The sequence below is a fragment of the Trachinotus anak genome, unplaced genomic scaffold (assembly GCF_046630095.1).
Source record: "Trachinotus anak isolate AG129_WGS33_773 ecotype Australia unplaced genomic scaffold, CSIRO_AGI_Tana_v1 ptg000013l, whole genome shotgun sequence".
NCBI classification, from domain to species: domain Eukaryota; kingdom Metazoa; phylum Chordata; class Actinopteri; order Carangiformes; family Carangidae; genus Trachinotus; species Trachinotus anak.
Window position 1 is genome coordinate 23507554 of NW_027273864.1, and position 27109 is coordinate 23534662.

Sequence of the window (27109 nt, forward strand, 5' to 3'; positions counted from 1 at the left end):
TTTTTTTATCCACGTTTTGGTGTTAGTGTCTCTCCTACATTCACACGTGACAAACATCCACAAATCAGGCGCACCTGTCGCAGTGAGGCGGGTGGTTCAAACCGTGGTTCCCCCGTAGCCCTGAAGCGCTCAGCGTGTAGCGAGTCGACAGCAGCCCAGTGACGGGCCAGACTGTGGACGTGTGCGGCCCCCCCCACCCACCACCACCCCGCTGCCACCCAGAGACCCACAGCGAGCCGAGTCACAGGCTGACAGACTTCCCCCGCAGGATTTACTCCCCACTGTGACGCCAGGTAGCAGTGCTTCACTCCACCGGGCTGCAGCAGGTATGTGCCCTGTCCTCCTGCTCGTCCTGGCCTGTGCTGGCTGATGTCTTCGCATCTGCTCGCTGCCTGTTTCAGTCCTTACAGGGACTGAGCTGAGCTGTTGTGTGACTGTAGTTTGTTGTCTGGTACCGGCAGGTATATGCCCATTTTAATACAGGCGGGTGAACTGTCACATCCATCTCTGGTATTTTTGTGAAAATTGGGTCCTAACTGTGTACACTATACGTTGGTACAGCATGTTGTCACTGATAAGATTCTTTGCAGTTTTGTAGTACTCTGACCTGGATTGCATTTTGATTATGTTATACTAAAAGGCTTGTTGTTTGTGCTGCAGGACAAGCAATGCGTAAAACTGCACATATGCATGTAAACAATGTCAGAAATCCACAGAAATCCAAAACTACATCAGAACAGCTGATTACTGAGTATTAATGCAAAACGTTCCTCTTTGCACCATTCAGGAAAAAAAAAAAAAAGACAGTCTTCATTTGCTGCTTTATTTCAGTAATAATGAAACAAAACACACAGAAAATGTGAACGTTACATGGAACAAGATTCTGAATATGAAAAGCCAAGATATTCTCTGTGTGACCTTGTGAAGTATGAAGGTGTTTCTTTGCGGTGCTGTAGGCGGCTCTTTGGACTGCAAGTGATGGTACTTGACATGAGATGAAGGGCAGCTCTTTTCATTCACTGGCTGGAGCCTTTTGCTGCATCAAACATCTTCTTGCGGCCCTCCATGCCCGACATGGCTTCCACATTCTTCCTCCAGTCACTCACCTCCACAGTCTTCTCCTGCAGCACACACCAGTACACGTTAGTTTAGTGCCTCTAACTCACCTGGAGAGTCTATGCTGAAAGTGCTGGGAGTAGCCTTCAGAAAAAAGAAAAATATCTAATGTGCATGTATCAGTCCGTGTATTTTGTCCATGCTTTGTGAAAGCTGTTCAATCTGTTGCACACCTCGTCAGTCAGTAAGAACATCAGCGAAAGGCAGAGTGTGAAAACGTGCTACATAAATTGTCACCATGCAAAACATCTCAGCCACAGCTGCGGCCTTCGTGCCGGGAGAACACATCTTCTCCTTTTTTGTTTTCCTCCTTTGTCTCCCACACCCACCTTCTCTGTGTCCTCCTTCTTGACTGATTTGAGGTTAGCCCGCAGATCCAAAGAGACCTTGTGTTTTGAGCCCAGCAGTGAGCGCAGGATGGCGTCAGCAGAGACCCTCACTCTTCTAAGGTTGGGTCTCTTAAACTTCCCTCGCAGGTCCAGTACCTTGATGTTTAGGTCTTTGATCTGTGGAGAAAGTGAAGAGTGAAATGAATGTGGATGATCTGCTGCAGACAGTGACCGCCTTTAAGACTCAGTGTGCCCTTATGGAGTCGGTCTGGAACTTTTTTTAGAGGTTACGACACATGGGACTTGTCAGACTTCATTATTGTACTGCTGCAGCTTCACGCTATGTTTATCTGTGCTTTTTAATTACAGTCTTTTCTTAACTAGTGTTGCGTTACCTCTCTGGTGTTGTGCAAGACTTTGGCTTCGATATCGTACCGCTCCTCGTCCACCACGTCTATTTTGGCGTGCAGCTCTTCACAAACCGTCTGTATGGAAAACAGGAGGAGGTTAGATGTTAATTTGCACCAATATCACTACATGACAGAGCTCTGTGTGCAGAATTCTTTTGGTGAACATGAATAGTTTACATCATTTTAGTTTGCAAATGGTATGCCTGTAATCATACCCTCAGCTCTGCTAAGGACATGCCGCTGATCTGTATTGGAGGAGCTTTTTCTTCCAGGTACTTTTCCTTTTGCTCCTCCTTTTCCACCATCTCCTCCTCCAGCTCCTCCTTAGCCTTGGCCACCATCAGGCTCTGAAACGCCACACACACACACAGTAGATTGAATTGTTGGATTTACCCTTATTCTGACTGTGCATACTGGATTCTGTGCACAGGTGACCAAGGACTCACCTTCAGCATGAGCTTGCGAGAGGCTGAGATTTTACATTTCCGCTGCAAAAAAGAATGGTTTTATTATTTTTAAATGACATTTTGTAAGCCTGGTTATAATCTTGATGTTAAATTATTCAGTTTCTTAGTGAGCATTGTGTTTGAAATCTTACCTCTGGTCTGCAGATAGAAAATAAAGAAAGAACATAATAGACACAGAAATGAAGGATTAGGATTCAGTTGTAGATAGAAAAAAAATTAATTATATTTCAATAATTGCCATGTTATCTTTAATTATGTGTTTCTATGGATAAATCCAATTCACTGTGTGAAACTGATATTCTTATATGGAAATGGAAAAAATAACAGAAACACAATACACTTACGCTTTCTCAGGCATCTTGGCTATTTCAATTCCCCCTGGAAGACAAAAATAAAACCTTTTGCCTCTGAAGTGCTCGACAGCGGGGACCACTTGAGTCCAGAGCCCCAGGGGTCTTTACTATGGTTTCCATTTCAGCTCCACTATGCATACACTCCACGACACAGACGACCGTATAGTGTTACCAGAATGGAAACGTACAGTATGTATAGACATAGACTGGTCTTTAATGAATGAACGTGACTTTTCACATGTTTTGTTTTGTTTATCAGTCACTGTTAGATCTTTACACAGCTGGACAGAGTCAACCAGTCACCTCCCAGTGCTGATAGCACGCTCCCCTGCCAGACAGCAAAGTGATGGCAGACAGGGAGACACATGCAAGGCCCCCAACATGACAGCTATTCCACATAGATAACGTTTCCCACTTTCACCCCTGCTTTTCCACTGGACAAACACACAGATATAGGCAGGATCCCTAATTTTTAGAACAGAGCTGAACTAATGTTTGTTTTTAAGCATGCCGAGCTGACTTTACCAAGAAACCTTAAGAATTATTGGAAAGAGTAAAATGCTCAAGAAATATTTGTATGTTCTTGTTATATATACTTTATGTATACTATATACATTTGCTGCAACTAACAATTTTTAACATTACTGATCAATTTTTGGATCATTTTCTTGATTAATCATTTGGTGTGTAAGATATCAAGCTGCTTGTCTTGTCTGACCAACATTTACCTAAGAAATTCAGTTTGTTACAACATAAGACAGAGGAAAGCAGCAAATCCAAACAGTGTAGAAGCTGGAACTGGATTTATGCCTGATATTAAATCCAGTTAACCGTGATTTAGAGTCATCATAGCTGTAGCAATCTGATTGTCTTTCAACCTTTTTATTGTTATTAGAACTGAGAAGACTAATCAATCCTCTAATTGACAGAATATTAACTTGCAACTATTATGAAAGTTGATTCAAATTCAATAATTTCCACAATTTTAAGCAAATATTGTGTAAAGAAAATGCTACTGAAATGTGACTATTTGCTATTTTTCTTGGTAAAGCTGAATATCTTTGGGTTTTGGAGTATTGGTCAGACAAAACGAGCTTTTTTTTCAACCATGGGAACATGTAATGTCCATTATCTGCTGTTTGCTGACCTTCTGTAGATTATACATGATGATGATTCATCTAGAAAATAATCTGTAGATGGATCAATAATGAAAGTGTTAGTTGCAGCCCTAAATGTAATATTGGTCAGATTCCTTTTTTCTTTGATCCCAAATACCAATATTTTGTTGAAAGTCTAAAGAAGCTGATCAAATACAAAGTTCTTAATTAAACCAGTGCAACCATAAGCTCTAAACTACACAGGGGACTTATTGTAACTTCATACCTCAGAAGTAATGAGCAGAGCCTCGTAGAGCAGCAGAGATGTGTGGTCTTACCTCTCTGTGATGATGCTGTGGATGGAGACAGACACAAAGTGATGCAGAGAAGAACAAAGCAGAATATTTATCTCCTCTTCCCCTTTGTCCCTCCTCTCTATCACAAGGAGACTTAAATAGAAACACACACACAGGCACACACACCATGAGAGGGGTGGTCTCAGGATAGCGGTGACTGTGATGCTCGTGTTGTGTTGCCAGATCACTGCTGTCTGCTTCTTTCTAATAAAGTCTGGGAACTTTCATTTGTGCTAGGACGGGATGAACATCGTCCTCGTCAACTTTCACTTCACCAGTTTTCAGTCAGTTGTTACTCTGCTCTTCCCGGCTGAACTATCACTACTATTTAAAGCTCTCGGTAGGATCATTTCTGCTCCTTACTCATGCTGACAGACTGCTGCTGCAGCCACAGAAAGGTCAAGTTAAACGCCTGTTTTTGTTTTTCCTCTGAGTTGAAGCAAACTTCAAGCAGCCCCAGCCAAATAGTTTGTCTTGTCACTGTGGATGATTTTCCGAGATTTTCTTTTGGCTACTGAGAGCCGTGTTGGGGACATGCCCTGCCCCCCCCTGAGACTGCAGGGCCCCCCTTGTCTGATTAGGATAATAGCTGCAGACAATGCTAAGCCGTGGTTTAAAGGCAGGAATGCAGTTTCCAGTGTACATTTGTGTAAGGCCTCACAACTAAACTTAGACAAATTGCAGCAACATGTGATGCTGCCACTCTTTGATGGGGGCTTGGATGTGTGCGCACTCGCTTCGTATTGGGGAATAAAATGTAAACACATGCATGATTCTGTCTGAGTGAACACGTCTAAGTGCTCAGTTTACTCATGCAAGGACAATAAATCCTTAAATGAATCCATCAAGTCACTTGTGCCTGGCCTGTGTTAGTGTTACAGATTTAGTCGTCTTCAGTTTGTGCAGCAGTGCCATAAAGAAGTTGAGTTTGAAGGTCGGTCACATACATAGAAACACTTCTTAATGAAAGCAGCTTTGATCTCAAGGTAACCAAAGCAGCTGCCCGACTGACTGACAGACAGACAGACAGACTGACACTGCCATCCATTTAAATCTGCTTTCACCTATTAATCTCACTTCAGTCTTAATATAACTGAATCAGTGCCAATTTTGCCGAACCACAAGTGCCACATACTGGTTGCATGTGAATAAAACAAGTCAACTACAGTATGATGTTTCCAGACGTCGTCTCCAATTAAGTTTCTGAGATGGAGCCACAGCAAACAACCTCTTGATGGAAATGTGTGAAGTTTGCTATTTATGTAGCAAGACGGAACAGCTTGAATGCTCCTTGGCATTGATTATACAAGTCTGTAAAATATATTCCCTCAGTTTGTGTTTTGTTAACGGTGGCTACCAATCAAACCATCTAGACACCACTGTGGCTCAGGAGGTAGAGGAGGTCGTCGACTAATCGGAAGGTCGTCTTTTGATTTCAAAGTGTCCTTGGACTGGATAAGATACTGAACCCTAAAATTGCCCCAGTGATGTATCGTCAGTATGTGAATGTGCATGTGTGGAATAAAAGCACTATATGTGTAGGGACAACCGTGTGTGAATGGGTGAATGCGGCTTCCATTGTAAATCAGATTGAGTGGTTGATAAAACTAAAGTGCACTCTGTGCCACTTCTGCCCTTAATTGTTTTGTGGTTTTCCTCTAAGCTGTCACCCATTTGTATATTGCACACTAAGTGAAAACTACAATATTATTAAAACAGCAATTTAGTACTGTTATGACACATATTAAACATATGCATTATATTGTTAACATGTGGCTGCAGCGTCACAGTGAGCAGCAGGCAGTGCAGTGGGATAACTGGCGAGCTGTCACCCTCATGAGACCTCAGTGACTGAGAGCTGCACTGGTGTTATGACATGCTGGGCCACCAACCCTGCTATTTATTACAGCTTCATATTTATAGAGCCACTGTTCAGGCTCACTTCAAGAATGGGACACTACCATGGGAAATACATGCTGGTGAAGAATTAGTCTCGACAGTGAAATGGATCTCTGGATGTCTAAGATAATAGCTTTTTTTTTTCTTTAATTATTATTGTTAAATTTTGCAGGACTGTTCTTTTCCTCTCGCTGACTCAGGACTTTAAACTCCCTGATGCTGATTCGATTTATGGCTCTGAGATCCGGGCTGTAGGCTCACGGCAGCTGGTTATAATTCCACAGTATATATGGGGCCAGGATTAACAAAGTTCTGTGGGTGTTTGCTGGACTGTCTCTAGGAAACTGAGCACTGACTCATACATACAGATGCCAGGGGATTATATAGCAGTTTGCAGTACAGTAGTTTTCACATGCGAGACTGTGCTGTAACATGTATTATGGAGGTCAGAACAATTTAAAATGTGTACTTCAGTTGTATCTTGTGGGTGGTAGTTATCTTTGTAACATTAAAAGTCCAATAACAGAAATATTTCATTTAATGTCAAATTTATAATGTAATGTTTGATATCAACTGGAACTGATCAAACCTTCCGTTCTCGCACTGTATTCACAACACACACACTTCAAAGTGTTGTGTCCCTGATCTCAGACAACAGCAGCTTCTCACAGATGTATAGTACTGGTAAGTGGGACATGATGTCGTCATTGTAACTCTGTAGACACATTCATAACACTTAGAGAATACACAGCCGAAACTTCACACTTTCAGGACAGGTATGGTATATGGAGGAGATGTCTGCCTTAATTTGCATATTATATTTAAAAAAAAAAAAAACACTCGTACTGTGAGCATACATATTCTTTTGTCATTTTTTATATAATATATATAATGGCAGGAAATAATTCAATAACTGCCACTTGTATTAGCTGTAGCTATAATGCTACTGATAGTAATGTTAGTAGCTCTGATCAGGTTTTGAAGTTTTCACTTCACCAAACCCAACCAAACTTGTTAGCTGTAAAAGCTAATGAGGTAGCTTTATTAGCTTCATTAGCAGTAGCATTTTAGCTACAGCTAAAAACTTTATTAGCTATAGCTATAGCTAATGAAGCTAATAAAGCTTTTACAGTTAATGAGTGTGGTTGGGGTTGCTGTAGTAAAAACTTCAAAACCCCATTACTGGCGGGTCAGAGCTGCTAACATTACCACCAGCCCTGACGTAGCATCCAGGACATGTTTCCACCCAGTGGAGAAATACGGTGGATGTTCTAGTCAAGTTTTTTTATTTTTATTTTTTTTAAACATAGCCCCACAGAATATTGTAGGAGTAGTAAAATGCTTATTGGAAGTCACGCTGGGTTACTACTATAGGGGAGTGAGACAGGGAGCTGGACATGCCAACATTTGCAGCTTATAGTCAAACATATTGTTTAATCTTTTTTTTTTTGTGTTGGAAAGGGTTAAAAAAAAAAAATAGCTCATATCCTCTAAAATCAGGCCTCTCTGTTGCCCTCTGGTGGGTTAAGGGCTTCAAAGACTTACACTAATCTGTGCATAGTGTTTTTATAACAGAACATTTAGAGCAAACATTACATCCACCTGAGGATGTCTTCAAGCTCAGGGATGAAACACATTTTTGTTCCAGTTATTTATTATCAGTCCACCCACTTAAAACTCTTGAAGGGATCTGAGGTCTTCAGTGTAGTAATACTTTCATCTTTTCATCCCGGATTTCAGACCTCGTTTTGCTGTTGATGTGACTCACACATGTTGTAGTCAGCGCCAAAGCAAACAGTCGCCCCTCCACCACCACCACCACCACCGCCACCACCACAGCTGCCTGGCACTCCGGTCAGTGTGCCAACTCCTCGGCTCAGGCAGAGACGGGGCTGAGCACTGCGACTCTGTTGTTCACCACAACAGCTGGCATTTTGCTCTGTGTGATGATGATGGTTAGAGGCAATAACAAACACACCCAAGACCAAGACCACATGAATGCACTCAAACTGATCTCAGAAAGACATTAAAGCACACTGACAATTGTGTAAAGTGTGCCAAATTTTGCATCACAGGGAATGAGAAAAAAAAAATTCCATTGTTTTTGTTGCTTGATATTTATTTAGTGTCTCAGCTGTAATGCATATTTTAAGACAGTATGTACACCGTTAGACATGTTAGGCAGTGAGGATGGCTTTATTCTGACTGTGAGTGAAGCAGGCTGCTTTTTCGAAGCTGTCAGTCTGGATACATGTTAATCTTTTTTAGCTGTCGCTCACAGACATGGACTGTTTCAGCTGTTAGTCAAACTCAGCAGTTGCTCAGTTCTGTTTTACTATTTTATCCTTTTCCTCTAAAATGCTCGCTGTTAAAACTCAGTTTAAAGATACACAGTATGCACATCCAAACACAGTTAGGCTTCAGTGCGTTTTTAAACGTTTAGCATGAAATCTTTCTGAACCTAGAAAATTATACTCTAGATTCTAATGCAACACGTTAAAAAGAGAAAAAAAAAAAAGAAGCAGTGTGTTGTGTGCGTCTGTCATTCCTCATTGCCTGTAGCTGGAGTGAAAGGGCAGAATAAAATAAGATGGCGACTGAAGGATCCTGCAAGTGATGTCATCGGAGCACATAGGATATCAGTCTCAGGTGGGCCGAGGCTTCAGGCTTTACTGGGAGTGAGCCAGAGCTCCTGCGCCCTGACCGAAGCCAAAGCCCTTGGGACCAAAGTTTTTTGCGTAGCAACCTGTGAATGAAGTGACAGCGAATTAGAAACACTGTGGACAAGTCTGTTGTTTCATATATACACTCTTCTGGGTGAAAAAACGAGTTTATTCAGAGTTAAACCTTAATTTACAGATCCACAGACTCAGAAGAATGAGTGTTGAAACTAGGTTACTGACAAACATGAATTGTAAATACAGACTTTTGTGATTGTTTACATTTAATCTGTTCAAATACAAATAAACTAAAACATGGCAAAAGGTCACAGGGGCTACTGACCAATTGGGCCTCTGTCCTCAGTCATTTAGAACAACTTTTTCTGCACTGAATGATTTCAGTTTCAGAAAGAGATTACATTTACTGTCACATAAGACAAAGAATGTAAAGGTTTAGTAACTGAATATCAAAATAGTTAATTTTCTATTCATCATCTAATGAAAATCTTCACTATCGTTTCAGCTCTGGTTTTATTCACACAAACCTTTACAGTAGATCTCCCCGTCCCGATCAGCAACAGTCGTGGACTCCAGTCCTTTGCCACATTTGGCACAACGAAAGCATCCCTTATGCCAGGACTGAGGAGAGAGAGAGCAGAGAATTAGGTTCTGTTCAAAAATGTACTATGAACTGACCACTTTTGCTGTTAAATTACAGGCAAATGTATTTGATATTTCTTACATTGCCTCCTCCGATAACCTTCTCCGCTGCATACACTGTTGTGCCACATCGAGGACACACATCTGAGCCGCCTGCTTTCTGGGCAAACTTGGAGGCGTTGGGGTTGTTTGTGGGGCGATGAGGAGCTTGTCTGTCCACAAAAATCACAGCTTTTAATGTGGCGGTAAGGGAAAGTCAACTGAGGGAGTAAGCAGAACAGCTGGACAAAATCTCACACACACATTTCATTTATTTATTAAGTGCTACTATGTGGATCCATTTTATGTTTTTATTCCTCATGTGAAACTTTTGATCCAGCACCTGCAGAAGCAGTTTCATAAGTGCAAAAATAAAAAATATACTTTGACCTGGATCTACAGTATATATATATATATATATATATATAGTTTCTACTGTTAAAATAACAAGAGGAAGTGATGTTTTGCTCACACTTCAGGCTTGATTCCAAGGCCTTCTCCGGTGTCCATACTCAGAGTGCCGGCTCCACCTCCGAAGCCATAGCCTTTTGGCCCATATTTCTTGCCATAACACGACTTACAGTAGATCTCATCCACATGAACAGCCACTGTTGTGCTGTCTAAGTTCTTCTTACAGACCACTTACAGCAGAGGAAAGGGAGAGAAAACAAATTACATGTACAAATACGGTTCATCCTTTTTCCTAGTTTGTCCACAAGTGTCTACAATGCAGCAAAGAACACAAACTCAACTCTTATAAATAATCCTCCAGATTTCTCTACAGATTTTCAGCTGTGACTTCACCACAAACTATGCATGACGTTTTAAAGAGGAAAATGGTATACTCACTATGAGCTTAGCTGGCCCTGATAAATACTTGTCTGTGCTGGAAGGGGAAGGGGGGGGTGTCTACCTTCCTCTGCCATATAAGGAAGTGCAGGCCTTTGTCACGTTTCTGCTGGGTCCAAATAAGGACTAAGATGTCTGAGCAAAAACCTGTGGATGCTCACTTTCCTGCCCTGATGCCAAATGCTCTGCATTCCTTCCTGGCACTTCTTGTTATTTCCGAGTTATTAAAGGAGTCAGTGAACAAATAAAGCAGATTACCTGAGAACTGAAATACTTACTGCACAGAAAACAGGATTTATGCCAGCTCTTCCCCTCACACTGCACTTCCTCAGCAAAGTAGACAGTTTTCTGGCAGCAGCCGCACTTGTTTCCTCCTCCGAAAGGCATCCTGTGAGAATACAGGAGAGCGGCTTTCTCATTCGCTGTGTTGCTCAGCAGACGGACACCATCTGCAACACTTGAGGCTACGTACAACAATACCTATAAAAGGAGAGGCACCAGTTTGCTATGATACGCTGCTATTTCTTTGCCTCTTCTCCCAGTGTACTGGCATCAGTGGATATCTCAAGGACTGTTCATGGTTGTAAATGCAAAATACCTGCTTAGATATCACTGACCTAGCTCACACAGGGAACATGACATCAGAATATACTCTGTATGGACACCACACTAATGTCACTTCTGAGTTTGAAAAGTTAAATGACTTTATATGGCGAAGGCATCATGCCATGTTTGAGATACAGCAGCTGTCATCCACACAGAGAGTCGTAATCTACTAGATCGCTCCGGATAAACAGGAAATTCCCTGCATTTTATTTTGTAACCACACATTTGTACAATCCTGACCTCAGACAAACCGACAGGCTACGAGACAGATCTGACAGGTTAAACGGTCCTTTAAAAAGTGGTAAATAAAATAAGCCTCATTTTCAGGACTGACAGAAAAGTTTAGTCGAAGCTGTTTTTATATACAAATATACTTTTCTGGCACCTTTTCAAGGTTGTTTCCTACATGATTTCTTTCCTGGGATCTGAAACAATAACAGGATGTTTTCCAACTTTAAAGTTAGGCCTCTTAACTGCATGTGAACCAGCACCACTGTCCAGGTATTAGATTAAAATTAACTTCTTTTATGACTGTCAAACCCAGAGTTTCAGCGCAAACTGCTGCTTTCATGTCATTTCATGCTCGAAAAGACCAATGTGATTTAATCTAAAATCAATGTTCTACGTTATTTTGTTTTGTGCCCTCACAAACTACAATTTAAACTTGCCTCTTACCTGAACTGAGGTGAAAGGCTACTCCTCTCTGTGGCTGTTCAAGTGACAACAGGAGACGAGTGAACCACTTGTCTGATGAGAATTAGTGAGGGAGGCTGAGTGGACACCACACTGAACTGAGGGAGGAGTCAGGACACAGGGGCAGAAAGAGGGAGCCAGATGTAGGGAGGAAAAGGAGAAAGATGGACTGGGAAGAGACAGATTTTATACTATTTTCTTCTTCGTGGATTCAAAACTGCTGGATTTGGTCAAATCACAAAACCACCTGCCAGACTTAAATGTGGGCAGCAGATGAAAAGTAACTTGTCAGTGCTACAGAGGAGCCCACACTGTTAAAGTTTGAGGTAGTTCTGCGCACTGGTGGCCCTGAATCGTGACAAGAGGTAACAGTTTTGAGTTTTGAGGACTTTAATGCCAAGAATAACACAGCAGCATGACATCAGTAAATCTACGGATGATTAATCCTTTTACACTGACGTTTACTCGTTTGGCAGACACTCTGATCCAAAGCGACTTACGAGTGAGGGACATGACTAAAGCTTGAGTGCAGTAGGAGACCTTGGTGTAAGTACTAAGTACTACAAGTGCAAGGAGATCAGGTAAAGAAGTACATAGTAGGTACTAGTTAGGCATGTCAGGGTGTTAGAGGTGGTAGGATTTTCTCTCTGCAGATGAGTCGTCCATCATGTTTCCACAAGTTTTACATTTCATACTGAAAGCTCAGAAGCTCAGTCCTGTGCATCACCACAGCAACAATGCAACAGTCTTTCTCTCTTATAACAGTTTAGGAAATTACTGGAAAATCAAGGATTTATCACCAGATGCGGTGCATTACTAGTATTCGGACATCAGAGCGTTTTTTTAATTTTTAATTTTTTGGCTCTGCAATCCAGTGTATTGGATTCGAGATGTAACCATGACGATGGTGTTTGAGTGCTGACTTTCAGCTTTGTATAATCACTTTTTTATTAGTCGTCTAATTTCAGGGCGCACAAATTAATTCTGCAAATGATTTTAACATAAAGCTGCTCCGATCGATACTTTTATATTAACAATGGATCAAATGACTAATTGAATGACTGTAATGTTACGGGGTTGGTTGGAGTGATGAACCCACAGACAACTGCCACCAAACTCTGCAGTCCCCTCCCCTAGATCTGCAGAGTTATAGAATCTCTCAGGTTGTTGTTTTGAGCTTCTGGACTGCACCTTTACTGTTTTGGTTGGATCTCACCGCTCTCACCAGGACGGTTTCCAGCTGCAGCTCTAAAACATAACGTTATACACATTATCCTACTTGCTCACCACCAAACAGCAGGCAAACACAGTTAGCGACTAGCTGGTGAACACAGTGGCACATGTAGCAGCTGAAGAGCCTGACATTTCCATCACGAGTTGGTGAAGATCAAATTAGAGCAAAGTGGAGAGTAAATAATCAGAATCAGAATCAGAATCAGGTTTATTGCCAAGTATGTTTTCACGTACAAGGAATTTTTTCTGGTGATTGGTGCAGAGCGCACCAAAACACAGAGGCGCCATAATTGGACTTAAGTTCATCAGTGGCCAAAGACACAACTCCTAATGAATACTAAAACGTTGACCTGTGTTTGTTGGTTTCATGCTCACCACATCAACCTGAAAGGTAAAATAAAAATGGCATTGTCATGTTTAAAGCTTGTTTGTGCTGCCCCCATGTGGCCAAAAAATCAGTTAATGCAGGTTTGAATGTGTAAATCTGTGACCCACAGCTATCAACCCTGTGGTGTTGCTCAGCCAGACCTGTACTGCAGCCATCTTCCCTTCATGTTTGATTTCAGGGAGTTTTCTTTTCTTTTCTGTCTGGTCTTTAGCAAGTGAAAAATGATCTGTCGGACTGAGGTCGGGTGACTGATTTGGCTGCTCAAGAGCTTCCCACCGTCTGGCACTAAAAACCTTTGTTGCTTTGTATCTTTAGTGTTTGTGCTGATGTATTGTCTTAAAACTGGGAGACTGTGAAGAAAAAATGACTCCTACACTGTTCACGAAATATGGCTATAAACGTCCTCAGACACTCTTAAAGCTGAAATGTGGTACTTGAACCTCATAGTTATTGTTTCTGGAGTCGTCCTCATATTTATGGCTGCAGCTAAACATGAGACAATAGAAACATGAAGCACCATGTTTTCTTAAGCTAGAAGCCAATGAGCCTGATAACAATATTTGTGAGTGATGTCTGCTCACAACCACATGACATTTTCTCATATTTCCTGCAGTGTATTTTCTGTTTGTCTGCGGGGGGATATGCATTTCCTCATGAACTGACTCCCTGACTTTGTGTATAAGATACATTCACTCCCTGCTGATGCTCCTCTGTCTCCAGCAGCCATAAATAAAGGAGCAAGTATGAGCAGCAGTGATATCTAGCGTTTCCTGCCTATAAATCTGTCCAATCTAAGAGGAAACTCTGTGGCCGCTGCCTTAGAAGGTGTTTCTACTGAAGAACTGGGATGTCCTTTCTTACTCTGTGAGTTACTGGTGGGTTTAAGTGAGCTGCGTGACTCTGAGGGCAGCAGGTCAATGAGGAACTGTTTACTTGACACATATTTTGCACGTGTCTGAATCAGTTAGCAGACTGTTACAATATTAAAGTCAACATTTAAATAGTGCACCATACTGTACATATACTACACAGTAATATTTTACTAATATTTTTAACTTAGCATTTATGTCCTAACAATACATCTTTAACTGGGACATTTTCCATGGACACCTTGACAAGTGAGATGATTATTTTTATATTTTTTTATTATTTTATTTTATGTATGGTTATTTTAATTTAATGTTTTTCAATGCAGATTTCAGTTTAATGTCTGAGACACTTTGTGCAACTTTAAGCACATTTTTAGCAGAATTGAACCAAAAGGCAAAGTTATCTGTGCACCCAGAGGCCTGTGTCTTAAAGTCACACACATATAAGGTTCTACATTATCTATGGAAGCAGGTAGCTATAACGTGTGTGTTTATGTCATGTGGGTCAGGATTTATTGCTTTCTAGAGGAACCTCAAGTGAGAATGTTATGTTAGTGTGTGTGAGTGCATGTGTTGGTGTGTATGTGTATGTATGTTTAGAATATTTTATTGGTTCATTTTCCAATTTTGTTCTTCAACATGTTGTTATAGAAGTTATGTTCTTTTTCCCATCTAACAGTATTTTTGGTGGCACTTTATTTTCATGACACTGTTCTTCAACAACTACTAATACTACTACTACCATGAGGCCATAGTTGGCATTTTTCTGGTGATCTTGTGCCCTGTGACATTCAACAATTGTGCAGGTCCAGGCTCCCTGTCTTTCACACTTTATTAGAGCACATCACACATGTGACCTTTCCATTATTGGAAATGCATGGGAGGGCAGTGTAAGTCATCCTGCTGTTCGACAAAATAGGGCACAAGCCCATGGATACTGGAGCATTTAATCCTTATTGTGTTTCATCTTTCAGTAAAAAACATGGATGTTAGCATGGCTCAGTTATCTCCCTGCAGAGGAGGAGGATCAGGAAAGGTGAAACTGATAGGGAGACTGTAGTCAATACAAGGAGGGAAGTAAAAGCCAACAGAGAGTGATGTTGCTTGATCTGCCTTCCTCCCTCTCCCCAAGCCCTCTAGGCTCTTCACCATCATAGGAAGAGACAATGATGAACTCAGGAAGCCTATTTATAGCCAGCGATTGGCCAACACTAGCCCTCTGTTTCTGCTCTGTGGACATCCGCCATGGATAGTTGTGTAGTATGTGTACATGTGATTATGCTCATGACAGGGAGGGAGAAGAGAGGAAGAGGGGAGTGGAGTGACAGAGACTCAATGGATTTAATCCAGAGGAAGAGGAGAGGATAAGAGGCAAAGCAAGATAAGAGGCAGGGACTGGGCTGGGCTGTAGTCCATCCATCACTGCACGGAGGAGTGGTGATTGCTCACTGGAGGCTCATGGAGGAATTCAGCACAGTCTCTTTTTGCATTTGACCTGACTTGAAGCCAGGACTCCTCCCATGACAAGGGTCTTCTTTTTGGCAGCGTTTTTCACTGAAGCTTTGCCAAGTTGTCAGGTGAGGAAGAAGAGCTAGAGGAGGTGAGACAACTGAGGATGTGTTTGCATGGCAGCTAGCCGTCAGTGTGTTTAGTGTATTTGGCTTTTGTGCATGCTGGTGTTTAGTGTTAAATCCACTGTGGCTGATGTCCATGCCTTGGTTCTTGTTGTTGTGTGCTAAATAATCTCATGCAGCCTCATTTTTGCAGTTTCCAAGTGCATGTTTTAGTAAATGTGTTTTTACTTAACTGTGGAGCCGAAATGATTAGTCTATTATCTATTAATTACTTGGCAGCTATTTCACAGCTTAATCAGTCTATTTCTAAGCAAAATTGCCAAAAAATCTACAGGTTGCAGCTCATGTAATGTGAATATTGGTTTGTTGTCTTGATCTACTCTGACATTAATTCACATATATTTGGATTTTACACTCGTGGTTTGACAAATCAAGACATTTATTTGTCAGATTGGGTTTTGAGAAACTATAATGGTTATGTTTTACTTTTATTCTGACATTTTATGGACTAAATGAATAAGTGACCTACAGATGGATCTGTACATTATCTTACACCGTTAGTTGCAGACCTACTGCTTCATTAATTTCAATATTGTATTATTATTATTATTAACAGTGACCAAAATTATACTTTAATTTAGTTTAATTTTACTGAATGCTTTTTTCCTCATCTTGTTCAGGGACGTAAGTAATCAAGTGGCTAATCCGCCTAAAATTAACTTTTTAGCAATAAAACACTGGAGTCCCATCCAAGCCTGTATGGGGAATCAGGCGCAAGCTGTTCAAACACAAGTAGCCAAAAGTGTTTGTAATTTTTCATATAATGTAATTAGTATGGTTTAGGATACAAAAATAAAACCCTCATTCATTCAATAAACACGATTCGGTACATTTCAGCCGGGGAAATAGAATAATTGTGTTTAGGTGAGCGAGAGTTTGGCTGGATGTCTGAGCTGGACGACCCTCTGTCTGATTCAACAAGCAGCAGTCAGACTCAGCTTAATGTGCACTCTGCTGACTCCGGCTCTGCGGCACGCACTGTGGCCATAATGAGAGGCGAAGGGATGCAGTTTCATAAATTAGTCAGCAGAGGTCACATATAGGCAGAGATTATGTTAGAGTGAGGCTGAGACACACCCTGATTCCTCTCTCCTGCTGTCTCTTGGTGTGTACTACGTGCTGAAAGCCGAGCTGAGGCAAAAGGGTGATGAGGTTTATTAAAGAAGCAGAATGTGCAAGCAACGGAGTGTGAAGTGCACAGTTAATAAGCTGTGAGAGTAGGGATGAAGGCTGTTTGTACCTGCCTGGGAACACACTGATTCTTTATCTTTGCACCTTTAATTAAGCTGCTATTGTATTCATCCCCGTGCAAGTGGTCCAATCATGTAGATAGCAATTTGTATCTCTCAAGGTCAGACGGTGTATGTGTACAGTGTCTCTCTGTAAGTATGCAGATTAATTACACACTTCTGAGTATTTGTTCAGCCAGTCCACCGTCTTTGACTGTAATCCTCACTTTTCTCATGTCTGTGACTCAACACAGAGGACGTAGGGCTCTAATTTCCAAACCGCCTCAGTCTATAATCTCTCCTCATGAACTTTAGTCTTCCTGCAGAGAGCTTTGACTTCAAGAAGAGGCAATCTGCTCAAATGTGCAGAAAGGAATATAACATAACCCGCCATCACACCACCCGTTGCCTTGTATCTTCACACCAGTTTCCCTGTTGTTTCATTGCTCTCGGCACACACTAATTTTGGTCATCATTCTGCCTTGTAAGATGATTGTGTGAGTCATTTTTGCAATATTTGTCCCCACATCACAAAGGGGGGTTGTCTTAGTCGCAGTTTGTAAATGTTGGGGATTAAGTGAGAAAAAGTGTGCGTGAGCCCATGCTGTCACCATATCATCTTTGCTGTCATTCTTTTTTTCCTGAGCTGACACCTCTGAGTTCCTTTGGCCCAGATTTCCCACTGAGGGTCGTGCTGAGGGAGCCTGTGCCCTGTAGGCAGCCAACTACAAACATGCAGTGACAATTCAAATCAGTCCAGTCCACTGGCTCTGGCTGTGACTCAGGACTTTGAGCGCCAGGCGGAAAAGATGCATACGCAACCTGCCACGCCGGGCTGGGACAGATAAAGAGCGATAGAAAAGAAAAAGTGTGTGAGGCAGGTTATGAGTATTTCACCAGGTGTATGCCCCAGTTTTAGCTTAACACCTTTGTTCAGAGACAACCGGACTGGAGCGGCGCCAGGTCCATTTGCAAGTCAGAGTGAGCGCCTGCCGGCTAAGTTGTCGGATTCACAGGCACCAACTGCAGCAGAGGATCTGTCTAGAGTATTGTTATGCAAGCAGGAACGGAGCAGTCCCACTTTGATCCAGGCACCGGACGGAGGCAGGGATGCTTCATTGAGCTGGAGGCTGCTGTTCGCCGTCCCATCAGACAGTAGAGTAGCACAGCTCTGCGGAGTTAGATCAGAAGAGGGATGGACTGATGGACACCTGAAGATAAAGCTCATCATTCAGCTTGGCACCCATCACTAAATGGTCTCAGCTTCTCTTGCTCCCTCTCTCTTTCAGCCTTCTTCTTGGTAAGTTTGAGATTTATGCTGAACACTGCAGTTTGTTTTTTAATTAAACTGGATTTTAAATCACTTTATTGATCTTCACTTTCCATTCTCCACAGTGACCTTGTTTTTCAGATAAACAATTATAACACTACAAGCGCATTACACTGTAGTATTTGTTGAGCATGTGAGCAGCCGGCAGGCACAGTCCTGTACAATAACAACAGTGTCTTTTGGTTGACAGAGATATTTCTATCATGTGCGTGTCTTCAGAGAAAAGGCCTAAAGAGAACAGGACTCAGTCAGGCTGCAGAACTAATTCCTGCAAAGACTTAGTGGTCCCGTGCTAGACTTTTATCATCCTGCCTGGGATGGGGAGTCATGTGGCCACTAATTGTCTGGGATGTGCTGCTGACTCATACCAGTGTGCGCTACAGGCGACCACTGCATCAGGCTCACACTCACACTACTCACCTACATTTAGACTGACATACAGTAGAGTGGGCTCATTCATATACTGGTGTTTGATGTCCTGAACAAAGACTGAATCAGCATGAGTTGTTCTTTCAGTGCTGGGAGCAATGAAATCCTTTGAAATGTGAAGCTGATGTTTGTTCTCAGAAATGTTTGGATATCATTTGAAATTTTTCAGTTCTAATGCAAATATGATACCTAAGTTCCAGTACTGACTTAAAAAAAGTATTTTTATTACAAACCTTGAGGGATTTAAACCCATTTTTCTCCAAAACCTTTTTTTCTTATTTAAAGCTGCACTTATCATTATTTTTTTTATCAACCAGCTCATTTAGCTAACCAGTACATTTAGTGCCTTTCAGCTTTTTGTTTCAGTTTTATAGATCACCACTTTACTTACTGTATGTTACCTGCCCTACATAGCAACTACCTTGTGAGCATAGTAGAGCATTTAGCATTTGAAGAGCTAAATACAATCTGGATCTGATCAGCAAAATTATGATTTAAATCAGACATTACTGCTCAAACAAAACTAAGAGCCCATAACCTCACTACTGGCTCTATGAGACTGTATTGAGGCATGGCAGAGGATTTTGCTAAATGCTAACATCAGCAACAATGACAATGGTCACACACTGAAGTTTACCAAGTAATCTTTACTATATTCACCATTTTAGTTTAATGTTTCTAATTACCACTAAATGCAAAGTACAGCCTGGGCTGGTGGGAACGTCATCAGTTGATCCATGCATGTCTGCCCATCCATCTGATAGCTGTTGAGATTTTCCACAGGACATTTCACAGGATTAATAAGTAAAGAAGAGAAGGAGTCTGAGCGGCGTTCGCTGTCGTTAACTGTCGGGGCTTCCTTACTGACAAGTTCTGGTCAGAAAAAATGAGGCTCCATACCAACCTGAGCATGCACTAATGCACACAACACAGACCATGAAGTAATTCAATTCTACATAGGGAGTCCATGCATGGCCCTGGGAATACCACTAATGGTGGGTAATGTCACTGCCAATAATACAGATCTATCATGTGTGTGCAAGTTGCTGCACTTTTGAACTTAACTAATTTCAGTGTCACTCTGGATTATGGTATAACAACACAGAAATAGTGTCCTGTGGTAAGACAGCGTCTATTACGGTGGTGAAAAAATGCTGCTGAGGGCATAATTTAGTCTCTTCCCAACAGCCTGCGCCGCGTCCAAGACACTTTCAGAGACGCTGCGTTTGTACAGCAGATTCTTTGTTGCTTTGTTTTCATCAGTGCACTGCAAGCACTGTGGTCATATTAGGCTACTGCACAGTAAACCCATAGCTGATTTCAAATTACACATATCATCAGAATAATTGCAATGATTATAATATTATAGCGCATGCATGCACAGTGATGTTATGATAGGATGTTTCACATACTGGAGAGCTTCATGTTCAAAGGGGGGGTTTTGTTCCCTCGTAAATGCCACGTCTCAATGTGTCCTGAATCCAAGTGTGTGTGTGTGTGTGTGTGTGTGTGGTTTGTCTGGTTTGGAAAGTCTAGTCCACAGACACGCTCCGGTGGCAGACATGTTCCACCTTAGCTAACCCAAAATGACACATGTGCCGGCCCTGGCAAACGTGATACATATTTTATGTGTTCCATATAATGCTGTGATACAGTATCAAGTGTTCAGAATAAAACTTTGTCAGAGATCTGAGACAAGATGCGACATGAGGGGAAGATGTCTGACTTCATCTTTGATACAGAGTCTGTGATGGCTGCTAGAGGCAAGGATGTCAGACATGAGCAGTGTTGGGTGAGAATGTCAGGGCTGATCTTTACACTGTGGTTTGTTTCTGGTCCAGTTTAGATACAAATTAAATGTGGTGTATGGTGTTGTGTGTGTGTGTGGGTCTCTTTGTGTGTAGAGTGTAGTCAGATAAAAGTATATAAACCGTTTGACTTAAACCCCAGAAACCTAATGAAGTGTATTCTGAATTCTGCAGGTGACAATTTGTGTCACTGTGAACATCTTGTCAGTTGTTGAGTGACGTGTTGCAGCCGCTGCTTCTCCCTGGAGAACTGACATTTGAGAGGAGCTTGCCCCCCAGTGACGACAAGATGAAGCAGACCCCGATGGAAAAAACACAGAAGGCTGGTGGTGATAACACAGTGTCGATGAACTAGGAGACAGTGGCTCCGTTTAAAAATTCAGATGCTATTGAGCCGTACCGATTGACAATACGTTGTGTCAGAGATTTTTATAGACCTCGCCCTGCAGATTGTGTGAACTCTGCTGTTGGACATGTGGCTGAAACAGCTGACTGTGTTTTAAGTTAAACAGTCTCGCCAGTTTCCAGGAAATGAACATAAACTCTGACACCCAGATGTGGACAGCAGCGTTTACACCATCCACCATGGAACTGACAATAGCACACTTATTTCATTTTGTTGTGTTTGATGTGAAACGTTTAGTTGCCTGTGAAAAATTCCAGTTTGTTTACAACTGAAGTCTTGCTTTTTTATTTTTTTTATTTTTTAGTTTAAGCCTTGATACCAACTAGTTGCCACATTTTACATACTTCAGCAGCTGTTTTACCACGTCCCAAGTTCCTAGGCCATTAAGTCCAAACTGTATCGTAGACTTGACTTGTGTTCTGTTGGATTAAATGAACTTTTTTGTGTAAACCCAGTTTTCTCACTCAGAGTCCAAGAAGCAGGGACAATGCTGGATGAAGGTTTATTTGAAGATTAAGATCACAGCAGGTGATTCTTATCCAGAGTTACATCCTGGCCTGGTCCATTACTGATGTGATGGTTTATTCTTATTTATACACTCTGACACGTTTTAATAGACTATCAGACGTTATCACACAGTGAAAAGCTTGTTTCCATCCAAAATTTCTCCACATCCTACTAACACCACATTTTTTCGGAACCTTTTTCTTTTTTTTTTTTTACCCACGCACACTAAAAACTGCCTTGCAGCACTTGTCATATGAATGTGTTTTAGCTGACAGGATGACAGCAAATATAAATATAACCTTAGTATAGTCCACCTATAATACACTATTCAAAACATATATAAACTTTAACATGAGAAGAACATAATGAGATCACAGTATAAACAATTCACGAAATACAAATGTAGTTAAGTGGCTCTTACGTTTGCAGGGTTACTTACTGATATACAGGAGTTTGAAAATTAGTCCATTCAACCATATTATAGTAAGTCAATATAAGACAATTACCCAAAAGGTTGATTTTCCAGAACTACAGTATTTCCTGGTTGAACTGACCTCCCTTTTCTTTAAACAGACAAATAATAGATTTGTCCTTTCAGTATTGGTGTTGGACCCTCTTGTACAGGTGTCTCTCCATGTTCACAGGGCTCCACTGACATTAATGATTGAATGGATAATAAAGTTGATAGGAATGATGGCCAGAAAAGAAAAATACAGACTAAAGTTATATATATATAAAAAAAAAAAAACATCCTAAAATCTATTGCTCAGGGTTCTTTCCTAAGGTAACTTTGGTTAAGTTGGGAAAAAAAAACATATTTATTTAACACACTTGGCAGTTCAAATGGATGGATGGATTTAATGACAAGCAGCAAAAGTTTTTTTTTTTAAAGTCTAGATTTAAACATGGTCAGATTTGGACAATGCGTCAGTGAGGATGTTCCAAGTGACTGCATCTTAAACAAATACTGATTGAACATGACTCCGCCAGGATTAATGTGCTTTCCAAGCAACAGCTCAGCTGTGTCTGTGTTTAGTCTTATGTAGTTAATTCTGACAGATGGAACGGGTCAACATTTCAGTTGGTCATTTGTGGATCTACAGTGTTAAAGACCGAGCTCAGTGGTGCCACTGTGAGCCATATGTACGCAGGTTTTCACTCCAACCAATTTTCATTAATTAGTTCCTCCCCTTCTGGCTAAAGGTGTGTGTTTGCATGTGTGTGTGTGTTTGTGTGTGTGTGTGTGTTTTACAATGCACTGCTGTAGAGTTTGATATAAATGAAAAACTGCAGACATGTCATAGCAGACTGTTGCAGATCTCTTCAAATAGCACCCTGGCATACAAAATAATTTTCCATTTTTGCACAGGGGGAAAAAAGGAAAAGCCGTGTGTTTACTGTGTCACCCACCTCACTGCTGGCTCTGGAGACGAGCTGACAGTGGTGGTAGCTCGCGGGAATAAGAAGAGCAGATGCTCAATAGGTCATATAAATCGTAGCTTTGACCATGGCAACTGAAATAAGGACTTCTGTCACTCTAGCTCTGACACCGTGTTTGTGTGTCTGTTTTTGTGTGTTTGTACACACATGTGTAGTGTGTCACAAGTGCCTAGCTCCAGTTTTATACTTTTCAAAAGACTCGCAAAAATAAGAGAGTGGAAAACTGTACACACCATCTCTGATAATGCTCCCTTAAAATAACATTATAATAATAACAACAATAATAATAATAATAATAATAATAAAAAACAGCAAAATTCAGCAGTTTAAAATATGACAGAATACCCTTTATATGGCACAACTCATATTCACAACACAGTGTAAAACTCTGCTGCAGTTGTTTTTATGATCAATACACATCCAACACTTTGTCAGGCCATTGCTTACACAACCTGTGAATTTACTGTAAACTAATTATAATTATTTGCCTTAATGATTAAATCACAGTGTCAGTTATTTTACCTTCCATATGTCATCATTCATATGTATTTATTGAGATAGACAAGCTAGACAAAGAACAGAGGGCCCTGCACATTTTTACCCACTGCAGTCTTTTCTTTAAGCCTCTAGGATGAAAGTGAAAAAGTGTGTTTTATTTGCTTATGCATGAACTGAATCACTTGTACTATTTTAGGTGTCGTTGCTGCAGTTTGGAGGATTATCAAATGTGTTTCCAATGCACTTTCCTTCTCCTACCTGTTCTAATGACCCAGTTCATAGTCCACACATAGACTGATCGTCCGCCACAGACAACAGCCCACGCTTTTGACTCATCATAGCGCCGCAGTATGCTGTGAAAAATGCCTTCCTATTCCTGCACGAGCTTCAGTTCACTTCGGAGAACTGTGTCAGTTGCATAACAGCGGCATAACTGCAGCGGCAGGTTGTTTCAGTGCACATGTGGGATTTTACAATACAGCATCCTGTACTGCTTCTGATCCCTTCTCTGATCAGTCAGGGGCGATGTCTACTTTTGTTTCAGGTTGACATGAATTAGTTATATCAGAGCAGCAATGCAGCCTGGGATATTTATATTAGATGTAAAGCTGCAGACACTACAAGTTTAAATGGTTCAGTTTAATTGGACTGTGAACAAACGAGCAGTCCAGCACTTCTAGGCTCGTGTTTCTTTAAAAAAGAAAATCAGGTCACCGCATGATTGAAATGTTTTAGTGTATAAGCCTGAAGCAAACAGACAAAAGTTCTCAAAAACAATCACGTTGAATGACTGTAAATAGCCATGAACAGTTGCTTGTTTATTCATTTAATGTTGCCACAGGAACACAGAAAGCTCATTGTATGTGCCTCAGAACTGTTGTTCACTGTGTGCATGTTTGTATAGGCTGCGGTTGTCAAACTCGCTCCCTAGGCTGTAGCTGGTTTGTTGCATTTTATTTTGTCTCTGGTGATCAGGTGTAAAATGGTACCTAAAAGCATATTGGAATGAAAACCAGCAGGGGTCCAAGTCCAGAGGGTGGAAAATTGCTTCTAAAATGGTGAAACAACACTGAACGACAAACAAGATACAACTGCTGTGGTACAGTTCCCCTCTGGCTCAGAGTCCTAAAGCATGTCATACCCCATCAGGGCCACATGTTTGTACGTCACATAACTTATCCACTACTATTATCTATAAATATTGTACTATAATCCATTTTAAGAGCAGGAAAATCTTAACTATCACAGTCCTGCTTCTCATCCAGCTAACTCAGTTCTTCAGTGATTAGTGGAGGATTTTCTAATCTGCATTAAATTATCTTGGATCACTTTAAATGTGGATTACAGGTTACGTTAATTGGTGTCTCTAAATTGCCTGTATTGGTGTGGATGTGAGTGTGAATAGTTGTCTGTCTCTTTGTGTCATTGACTGGTGACCTGTACCCTGCCTCTTGCCCACTGTCAGCTGGGATAGTTTGTCTAGCTAATGGATGAATATCATATCTGTTAGATGCACAAAACCTCCCATTAAAATCACAACTTCAGGGTTTCAACTCGTATATTTACAAGAGGTGCCATCGGCTTGTCAATTTCAGAAATGATGTCAATCAGTGCACATATTAAATATACTGTATGCCATTTGCAATGTGAAGTAACCGCTACAGTCTTTTTCCCTGAACGTAGGGGCTTTATTTCATGAAAGAGTTTTATGATTTCAGGGGGGCGGGGGGGGTCTACCTCCATGATAAAACACTGAAGAGAAACACTAATGAAATGAAATGTGCAGGCCCAGTTACAACTGCATCTAGTCAGATTACACCACTATCAGGCCACACTGTCAGAAATGGAAATTGGCGAGTGAACAAAGTGAGGGACTGGGACACCAGAGCTGGGACTCAGCAAGCAGACTCCCTGCTCCGTTGTTAAGTTTAGGGCAAGAAATGCAATTAGGTAAAGGTTTGGCATAATTGTGGTTTTGGTTAAATGTAATTAGACAAGTTGTGTCTGAAGTCACATGAACATGATCTTCTACTAATGTTAACCAAGTGCTGTGAGTGCTTCAACATAACCATAAAAATGTTTGACAATGCTGTAGTCACCACAGATGGATTTGGTGGGAAACAAATACATTTCAAATACATCATCATCTTCACAGAAAATGTAATATAGTCACAATTATGTCTATAATAAAGTTAATAATGGCTGACTTTTATTTAGCTGCTTCAGTTCCAGGGACCTGCTGCCTCTCTGTCACACTGTCACGGCTCACTGGGACATTTGAACTGTATATAACAGAGACATTGTTATTGTTGTTGGTAACACCTGTGCTTTTCCTACTATGACAAGATAAAACATCCGCTGTACAAAAGGTCTATTGAATCGAAGCAGGACACAGGTGCCTGAGGCTGAAGCATTATCCAGTGTCTCCTGTCACAGCATTACTGACCATGGTTAATCACTTAAAGTGACTTATAAAGGGTAAATCCCTGTAATGGACCGACAGATTAACTCACCCCACTAAATACCCACCCTAATCTCGAGTGCCACAAAAAATACAATAGGCCTTAATAAAAGAAAGCACAGTATGTCAGTGTTTAATGGTTTTCTGGTAATCTCTCAGTGATTGTTGCTCAGCTATCATGACACAAATGTATGAAGGGACATATTTGCAGGTGATGCCAAGACAGATAAGCGTGGTTTACTTAAAGAATGCAAATGCCTTCATTGGTACACACACACACACAAACACACACATATCCACACACACATAGACACACACACACTGCAGAGGAGTGCTGCTGCAGAGTGCTGTAATTTCATTAAAATGTGATGGATTGAGCACACACCGCTTGACTATCATCGATGTTGGAGAGACAATATGATTAGGAAAAATTGAATTCTGCACCAGGAAACACACCCTTAAAAACATGTAGCTGTACCAACTTTATCATCTGAGATGGTTACAGCTCCAGAATATTTTATCAAAAAAAACAGCTGTCAGTGTTCGTGTCTCAGGAAAACACAAGGCTGCAGCTCTGTTTGTGTGACAGTGATTCACTTTAGTTTGGCCATAAAACATTAGTCATCAGATTACAAAAAGAACAGATGTGAATACACATCACTGCTTCTATTAAAAATGGAATAAGAGATTTCTTGGTGAACATACAAAGTTATTTAGAAAAAAAAAGAGTTTACATGATGAGAATTATTTAATCATTTTTTCTTATAAGGACAAAATGTATAGAATGGAGCAGTGCCAACATTCATCCCTATTCAGTCTCTATGCAGTGACAATGATGGTAACACTTTTGAGTGGCCAAAGACAGTAACTAACAGTGACAGTGTCAGTGTTTGACTTGTCAACAGAAAATGCAAACATGCTCACAGTGTCAATGCTAACATGCTAATGTCAAGTAGGCTAAGTGTTTACCATGGTCACTATAAATGTGTTAGCATGCTAACATTTGCTAATTAGCACTGAAGACACAGTGGGAATGATACTAGTTTTGCAGCTGCAGGATAAATTGAAATTTTGACTCGCTAAGTGGACAGACCACCGCTGCCATTAACTAGAGCCGCACTGCTAACGTGCTAAAATGTATTCTGTGTAACTCTCGAAAACAATATGCTGATCATCGTTTTCATGTTCTACTGAGCAAACCAAGAACCAGATTCATCTCATACTAACTGGATCAATTGAAATAACAAAATTCACAAATTCTATCATAGAATAACAGATGACAACACAAAAACGAGTCAGTTCTACCAAAGAAAGACTATCTTGAGGTTCCAGCTGTTCTGTCT

At 41.0% G+C, this 27109-nt stretch overlaps 3 protein-coding genes across 4 annotated transcripts in view; 1 reads left to right on the forward strand and 2 right to left on the reverse strand.

The window, feature by feature from the left end:
• nav1b (neuron navigator 1b) overlaps window positions 1-27109 on the forward strand; it is an 85175-nt gene continuing 58066 nt past the window's right edge. Inside the window, exon 1 of one of the 2 annotated variants that reach the window (XM_071492967.1) lies at window positions 1-326. The gene's annotated coding sequence lies outside the window, so the exon portion shown is untranslated. The remainder of the gene's footprint in view (window positions 327-27109) is intronic. The other variant, XM_071492965.1, reaches the window with a different exon arrangement.
• tnni1b (troponin I type 1b (skeletal, slow)) lies at window positions 803-2459 on the reverse strand. Its single transcript, XM_071492974.1, has 5 exons — window positions 2302-2459; window positions 2071-2202; window positions 1841-1930; window positions 1446-1622; window positions 803-1121 (listed from the first exon to the last, which is right to left on the reverse strand). The coding sequence occupies exons 1-5, from the start codon at window positions 2308-2310 to the stop codon at window positions 1017-1019; spliced, it is 513 nt and encodes a 170-aa protein (XP_071349075.1). The 5' UTR covers window positions 2311-2459; the 3' UTR covers window positions 803-1016.
• On the reverse strand, window positions 8126-11689 carry csrp1b (cysteine and glycine-rich protein 1b). The gene is made up of 6 exons (XM_071492973.1): window positions 11517-11689; window positions 10514-10623; window positions 9859-10027; window positions 9430-9559; window positions 9233-9326; window positions 8126-8773 (listed from the first exon to the last, which is right to left on the reverse strand). The coding sequence occupies exons 2-6, from the start codon at window positions 10620-10622 to the stop codon at window positions 8697-8699; spliced, it is 579 nt and encodes a 192-aa protein (XP_071349074.1). The 5' UTR covers window position 10623; window positions 11517-11689; the 3' UTR covers window positions 8126-8696.